The sequence below is a fragment of the Pollicipes pollicipes genome, unplaced genomic scaffold (assembly GCF_011947565.3).
Source record: "Pollicipes pollicipes isolate AB1234 unplaced genomic scaffold, Ppol_2.1 Scaffold_3447;HRSCAF=4054_pilon_pilon_pilon, whole genome shotgun sequence".
NCBI lineage: Eukaryota > Metazoa > Arthropoda > Thecostraca > Pollicipedomorpha > Pollicipedidae > Pollicipes > Pollicipes pollicipes.
The window spans coordinates 40,198,202-40,205,923 of record NW_023596297.1 but is presented as its reverse complement, the minus strand read 5'-3'; the positions used below and the strand labels follow the sequence as shown (position 1 = coordinate 40,205,923).

Sequence of the window (7,722 nt, the reverse complement as noted above, 5' to 3'; positions counted from 1 at the left end):
CCTCGCTTTGTTGGCTGGTTGATGTTCAGGCCAACATGTTCGTTTTCCGCTGAACTGTTCACCCGACAGGCGTGCAGGTCAGCTTCGCCACACAGTCTGCGCACATAGGATTCGTAAAATTGGCGCAGGACGGTCTCGGCGGTGGGCGCAGCCAAAAGCTGCAGTCAACGTCGGATTCGGAATATCGCCAGCGCCGTACTCTTCGTGCTGGAGAGTGAGCGGGGCTTCAAACAAAATGCGCCCCCCCCCCCCCCATCCCGCCGAGTCACGCTGGCCAGGTGACTGGCGCCCCGTAGTCTGCCTAATAGCGTCCAGATAGTAGGACAGGTGAGCTCTGCTCTCGCCTAGTGGGTTTCTCACCAGCTGACCAGTGATGACAAAGCGTGCGTCCGACATGTCCGACCATCGGTGGCATCGCGGAGCAGGACTCCATGCAGTTCGAACAGCGCTCCTGCTCGTCACTCTTGCTTCTGCTCCTGCTCGACTCCAGCTCGGGAGACAGCGCTCGCCCGGCGTGGTAACGCGGCGCACAGCGTGACGCGCTGGGTGAGGCGAGCACGCCCATCCAGGCTCCACTGATCGAGTCTGACGTTGGTCACGTGGTTCGGTGCGGCACACTGCACACACTGCAAAACACACTTCGCACCAACACTGAACATATGATTCAGCATGTTGTAAGGCACATAGTTGCATTCTAGCCGACTACACAGCGGGGACTGGTATACAACTTCATAGCTTACACTACTATCACGGCGCAAGCATCATTCCACTAATGAACCCCCCCGAGCCCGCCAACTTTCGACGAGTTCGTGCTTGCCTCGTGCCCAGTTTCCAGCAACGTTTAAGAACCACTGGCGACGGCGTGCATTAGCAAATCGGTGGCCGAGTCCCGCGACGACACAGGTCACAGAACAAGTCACCTCGAAACGCGCAATAATTCGCCCCAGTGCCGGCCTCCAAAAGTGCCACCAACAATCACTGAACAGCCCATCACCCATCAAGCGCCTGCCAGACCCGGCCCCACTTATAGCCCCCCCCCCCCCCCATAATCGGCCCGGACGTGCGCACCGTCGCTGTTCCTCGCCGCGTTGCCCGCACGGTACCCGCCTACCGCTGCTTGACCTTCTGACCGACGTCGGCACGGAACAGCATGTGCCGGTAGAGCGCCAACCAGCAGTAGAGCACGCCCAGCGCGCAGTAGAGCGAGGTCAGTAGCAGTGGCACGAACGGCCAGCGTCCATGCAGGCCAAGCAACCGGTGGCCGACGGTGTGGTACAGCACGAGCGGCGCCAGGCCAGCCAGGTAGGCCGCCTGGGGGCGCGACAGTGCCGCGCCAGTCGCAGGCAGTGCGTGCGCCGCGTACCCGGCGTGCAGGAGCGCGGCCAGCACCTTGCCCAGCGTCTCTGCCGGCCCATGCAGCAGCGGAAACAGCGAGACGTGCGCGGCAGCCGAGAGCAGCAGGTAGAGGCGCGCTTCGGTCTGCGAGCGCAGCGCCAGGACCGCCAGCGGCACCACCGCCAGCAGCAGCGCCTTCTCGTGCACGTGCCAGCCGAACAGGAACGAGCCTAGCGCGCACTGGACGAGCGCGCGCAAAAAGGCAGCTGTGTCGGCCGGTCGCCGCCAGCAAGCCACCAACGCCGGCAGCATGGCGGCGCCGCTTAGCAGGAAGGTGGCCGTCGGGGGGACGGTCGGCAGCAGGGCGTGCGACGTCTCCTGCACCAGGCCGCCCGTCATGGCGGCGACGCCGGGCGGCACTGGTAGGCCCAGCCAGCCAGCTGGGGACGGGTACCGCCCAGTCAGTCGGCGGCTCGTGACACACACACACACACACGCATACGCACACACACACGCACACGCACACGCACAAGCACACGCGCACGCACGCATGCACGCGCGGCGAGCGAGCTACACTCATGAGCTGTGCTAAATGCCGGGCAGCAGCTGTCCCGCGAGCCGAATCGACATCGGTTGCTGATGTCACAGAGGTATTAGCCTTGACCTAGCATGTGCAGATCAACTTAAACAGAAATTATCCACATTTAAGGATATTCAAGCAAGCATGAGAAAATGAAATAAGCTCGCTTAAACTATTGGTATACTTCTGACCCGAAATATTGGTGCTGGCCACACAGCCTATGTATTGAGTAAATATGATCCTAAATAAGTTATTGTTTGGTTGGCGCTATGGAACGTTTGCACGACGTTCAGATGCTGCCACATAAGCCGTCCGAAATCACCACCCTGGCACTCATTTGTAGTGCTTCAATCTTCCGCGAGTGGCTGTGGCTATGCTGAAGATGTTTTGCTGAGCCAAAGTCGTCCAACCCTCCAGTTTTTGGCCATTTTTCGTGGTGTTCTTTACATATTTAACCGACGAGTTTAAGCTGTTCACTTGCATCCACATATTCGCTACGACGCTTTTCTCAGGTTATTCGATTACACGTCCTATTTTCGTCACAAGTGAGCCAACATGTCCAATTTCTTATATCACGTAGCACCAAACGCGATTGGTGATTGAAACATGCGCAGCCGAATGGGCATTGACTGAGAGCCAGTTGATATCCACTTTATATAGAATCGTGCTCGCAGACACCAGATGTAAACGGTTAGACGATACAATTATTTCTAGCCTCGAGTGCCGCGTGGCTTACGAGGGTGACATCATTTCAATGACGTTTGTATAGGTGCCATGCATGCCTGAATGACCTTGAAATAATCAGTACGAAACGAGGCCTGCACATCTTCGCGGGCGTGTAGGTCAGGAACTACAGGGTTTTAATTCTTATGAAAGGCAGGGTTTTAAATTGCACTAATATATCCAAAATGGCTCTCAGTGCAAAGTCACACACAAGTATGGAACATTTCCTTAATGGCAAGTAGTGTATAAAACAGCTGTACACTAATTGCTAGTTATGCTGATCTGAGCATGACTGGTCGAGGCCAATCCATTTCTGATGTCCAGCTCATCAGTAATTGGGGATCTATTCCGTGCGCGCACGTGTTTTCAGAGATTGTGTTGTAACTAAATAAGTGAATGAAGTAAGTCCCGTGAAAAGTCCATTCATACATTGGTTTGCATTTGTTTATGGGAACGTCCATGGCTCCTCTAAGTAACAACACAGAAGACTTCAAGAACGTCTGATGAAGACCACATACGTTTGGTTGCAATATAAAGACACAAATCAGGCAGATTGTTTTGGTATCCGGCTTGCAATTATATCAGCAGTCTAATAGATACAAGCTGAAATACCTTGCTGTACTCAACTGCCCTCCGCATGGGCACATAGTACCACGACCAAAAGAACATGGATACTTCGGCATAATACCAGCCACGCTTTCCTTACAGTCATGCGTTTGATGTGCACAAAGGAATCGGGCGGGTAAAGAAGTTCCAACCCCCCAAAAGGCTGCTTTTAGATGTGTTGGTAGAGATTTCACTGTCATAAGCAGTGCTTGCTTTTTCCATTTTCATTTCAATTTGCAATTTTTAAATCATCTCAGTTTTATGTCAGACATAGCCGCTTCTATGTTATCCGCCTACAAGCAGGGACGTGGTCTCGCAAAATGAACTGGTGGGGGGGGGGGGGGGGTGAGCAGCCAAAATGAAACAACATACGCACCCACCTACAAATCTGCCAACAAACATGTTTCTCATCGAGTTCGCCCACTTTCTCCTCAAATCGTGGGGAGCCTAAGTAAGGAGGGGGGGGGGGGGGGACTGAAGCCCCCCCCCCCCAACTGAATAGGAAACCGCATCCCCATCTCCAAGTACCACTCATTTACAAGCTCTTGCTGTGCCACCACACGCAAATGATTTTCTTCCCGCGATCTTTTCCACCTCCCCTTTTTGAGATCTTGTATGTTGCACATCGCAGCTGCCACATGGAATCTTTTTATCGTCACCGTGCTTTATTTCCCCGAGTTATTGGACCGGGTCCGCGTCATCTAATACCTTGAAGAAATGCAGGCGCCCGGCCAGAGAACTAAACCACCGCGCACTCCGTACATCTGTGCCACATCCGGCAGCCTCGAATCACTCACGGAATGCGGCGTTGCAAGAAGCATTCGGCCGTGGCCCGAGTTTGCCCGCCGAACGTCGATGCGCTTACTCACCGGCGGCCACGGCCAGCTTATCGGCCAGGTTGTACAGCACCCAGAAGTTGGGGGCCAGTAGGCGTGGCACAGACCCGCGCTTGAACGGGAAACAGCCGCGAGAGCACCTGGCGGCAGCGGTCCACAGGTCCAGGCGAGCACACGGCGCGTGCTGCAGAACGTTTTGTCGCTTGGCTGCCACCACTAACAGACCATGCTCTTCTTAACAATTGCATTCCTGTTTTACACACACCAAAAACAGACTAGGCCTTTCATGGCGTACCACGGCAAGTGACATAAACCACAACTTTCATTAAGCAGCGTGGCTACTGTACTATGGCTGGCTGGCTCATGAAGTGCATGAAATGCATCTTCACAAATCGCAATTCCTAGGATCGTTTATGAATTACTGACTTTGTTGGCGTTCCATGGTCGATAAAGACTGAAATTGCAATCAAACAAATAATACTGATACAATAATAAACATGACATAAAGATGAACACTTCTCCAGTCAAAGGAGGAAGACACGGACGCCGTAAGGGACAGCTATCCATCCGGTGCTGGGCCGCTGGCATCGTGCCAGCTTCCGGTTGCAATCCATACGGATAACTGCGGCAACCCAGTAGCCAACAGCCGTTATGTGCCCAGCACACAAATGGCGAGACTGACTGGCACGCGTCCTCGAGTGCGTCTCCCACCCCGCCGACGACCAGCCGGAGTGACCAGACAGACCGACGGCTTCCAGCGCGACCTGACCGACCTCACCTGGGGAAGCTGGCCGAGGGCGGCGAACGGCCGAGGGAGACGGCGAACACGCCCAGCACCACCAGGCCAAGAGGAGGGTGTGCGCCGGACGCGGCCGTGGCAGCCAGCCGCCGGCCGGTACTCGGACGCAGTAGTTGCGCCAGCAGGAAGACGAAATAGGCCGGCGCCAAGTACAGGAAGATATGCTTCATGTTCAGCAGCACGGTGAATAACAGCGCAGACTTCAGGTAGCGGCCCTGAACGCGACAGATGGGCACACGGTCAGCTGGACACAGGACGGTATTCAAAACGAGCCTATATTAAGCGTCCTGAGCTGAACAAGTCAAAAGCACTTTGAACTCACCTGGGCCTGGTCAGTCACCTGGGTCAACTGGATCAAAGTCACCTGGGCTGTATTGCACGTCATAATCGGAAAAGAGAAACGACGATCTTTTCACAGATCGCAACTAAGTATAAGTCGCAGTTCAACGCTGGCGGCATAAGGCCGCCACACCGGACTGGGGGAGCTCAGCATGCCGCATCTGAGGCGTGTTGTGCACCTTGGGCGGCAGCGGCGGGCCTCGCCCCGCCACACACTGCACGGAGAAATCGGCGCCCCTACAATCCGGTCATGAGCCTCACCTGGGTCATACAGGCATAGCTCATCAACAGCAGTCCCAGGAGCAGGCCGTTGTATTGAAAGTGGATGTGGTCGACAATCAGAAGACCGGCACTACCCAGGGTCAGGACGGCCAGGCGCACCCGCGCCGAGGTCAGATGCGTGCCCTGACCTGGTACCGTGTCAGCACACCTGGGACATGGTCACGCGTCAACAGATACATCCGTGACGAGGTCAGGTGCGTGCCCTGACCTGGTACCGTGTCAGCACACCTGGGACACGGTCACGCGTCGACAGATACATCCGTGACGAGGTCAGGTGCGTGCCCTGACCTGGTACCGTGTCAGCACACCTGGGACATGGTCACGCGTCGACAGGTACATCCGCGCCGAGGTCGGGTGCGTGCCCTGACCTGGTACCGTGTCAGCGCACCTGGGACACAGTCACGCGTCAACAGGTACACGTGCGAGTATTTGCTGTCAGATGCGTGTCCTGACCTGGTGCTGCGTCACCACACCTGTGGTAGTTTCAAACATCACCATCAGCTTGTTACGTACTAATCTAAACGTGAGCTTTTTTGCGATATCTGTTCAAAGATAATGAAATGAAAGGGAAGCTGGGAAGCAATACTGGCACATGGAAGTATGGAATGCTTTGGCTTATATGACATAGTTACGCAGTGTTTTGTGACTTCACGCATTGAGAAAATAACAATCGAATAATGTGATACGCCGTGACCTCAGACGTCCAGGCATTATTTACCTATTCACTGAGGACATAAGCAGCCCACAGGCAAAAGCCAAATGCGAAAGCAGCTCAATTAAAAAAAAACGATGACTAGTCTACGTGATTTATTTTTGGTACAGCTGACATCCAGTAGATCAGAAGCCTTTTCCAAATGACCCCTCTTTCGCTGTTATTTTGGCATGTCGTACATTCCCAATGGGTTGATTGACTTCCATTAAGCCACCTGGACAACGTTAACGTCACCTGAACGACGCTAGTGTAAGCTAACATCGCTAGTGTAAGCTAACATCGCTGGCGTTCGCCAGCCAGGTGCCACTGACACATGCCATCAGGCCAATTCTCCCCCACACCTCAGCGTCACGTACACTAACGTCCAACATGCATTTATATCTAGCCTTCCGCGAGACACTTCGATCGGTACTACATCAACGCAACCTTCGCTGACTGCTTTCTAAGGAATCGCATGACGTGCCTCGGGCCTGAGAGGCATCTGACAGCACAAGTCACATCAAGCAACAACACAATAATCGCCTGTCATATGAAGCTCGATCAGAAATGATAGCTCAATTTTCTGCAGCAAAACATTCTGCGCGGATCTGACAGATGGATCGAAGCACAAGCGCACAAGGAGCGGATCCAGCCTGCCCGAACCTCTGCTCCAGAGTCGACGGCAAGCGGCGCCGAGGCCGACCGGAGACGGACGGCGGGCCCGGAGGAGCGCCCGTCGCCGGGACTGTCCCAGAGGGCGGGTGTTGTGCACCAGTGCACCGGAGAATGCCGCCAAACAGCACAGACCGCAGCACTTGCCCGCCCGCGGGTGCACCGGCCGTAAACAACGAGAATGGGGGGGGGGGGGGGGCACTGCCACACGACTTTCGGGTCATACAAAGGGCATAAAACAAGTTTCGCCATCCGGGTCAACTCTATACCAGTGGGGTGCCTCCCCCACACCGGGCACTTTGCCCCGCCCACGCCGGGCACTTTGCCCACGCCCACGCAGCATGTGACCACCTTTTCGTCATAACTTTTGTATTGTTTGCTGTATTTTTCCACAACTTCGAAAGTATCTTATTTGCGTATTTTTACCCTTTACTTGTGAATTTCAACATCGTGGTCTCAATAGTTTTCGATATGATCCTAAGTGAAAATTCAACATGTAGCATGTCGCAACATCATTCAACATAAAAAAATCGTGTCGATTGCCCTTGGGCCTTTTGATTTGGGGGAAGCGTCGCTAGTGAAACCTCGATGGGATCTCTGTTTAGATAAATGCGAATAATAAGATCTTTAACGCTCTTTACACCAGCCGATCGGTGACGTCTTCCAGACGCCCTCTTCATTACTGTGCGCGTCACGCAGCTGTGGGCACCGCGCACAACGTCTCGGCAGACTGCTGGAGCTCGTCGCTCAGATTGGGAGCTGTGGGCACCGCGCGCAACGTCTCGGCAGACTGCTGGAGCTCGTCACTCAGATTGGGAGCTGTGGGCACCGCCCACAACGTCTCAGCAGACTGCTTGAG

At 54.6% G+C, this 7,722-nt stretch overlaps 1 protein-coding gene across 1 annotated transcript; it reads right to left on the bottom strand.

Annotated features, from left to right (window-relative positions):
• Positions 1–1,077: 1,077 nt before the first annotated feature.
• On the bottom strand, positions 1,078–7,312 carry LOC119092548 (putative dolichyl pyrophosphate Glc1Man9GlcNAc2 alpha-1,3-glucosyltransferase). The gene is made up of 6 exons (XM_037215506.1): positions 7,297–7,312; positions 5,876–5,888; positions 5,480–5,648; positions 4,859–5,094; positions 4,114–4,220; positions 1,078–1,754 (listed from the first exon to the last, which is right to left on the bottom strand). The coding sequence occupies exons 1-6, from the start codon at positions 7,310–7,312 to the stop codon at positions 1,108–1,110; spliced, it is 1,188 nt and encodes a 395-aa protein (XP_037071401.1). The 3' UTR covers positions 1,078–1,107.
• Between the last annotated feature and the right edge of the window lie 410 nt (positions 7,313–7,722).

What these genes read in the sequence shown, in the direction of transcription:
- LOC119092548 (XM_037215506.1), bottom strand. An exon ending in CCCTCGGCCAGCTTCCCCAG is followed by an intron (nt 4,221 to 4,858) that starts GTGAGGTCGGTC and finishes CGCTGCCGCCAG; the next exon opens with GTGCTCTCGCGGCTGTTTCC. An exon ending in TAAGCTGGCCGTGGCCGCCG is followed by an intron (nt 1,755 to 4,113) that starts GTGAGTAAGCGC and finishes TGGGCCTACCAG; the next exon opens with TGCCGCCCGGCGTCGCCGCC.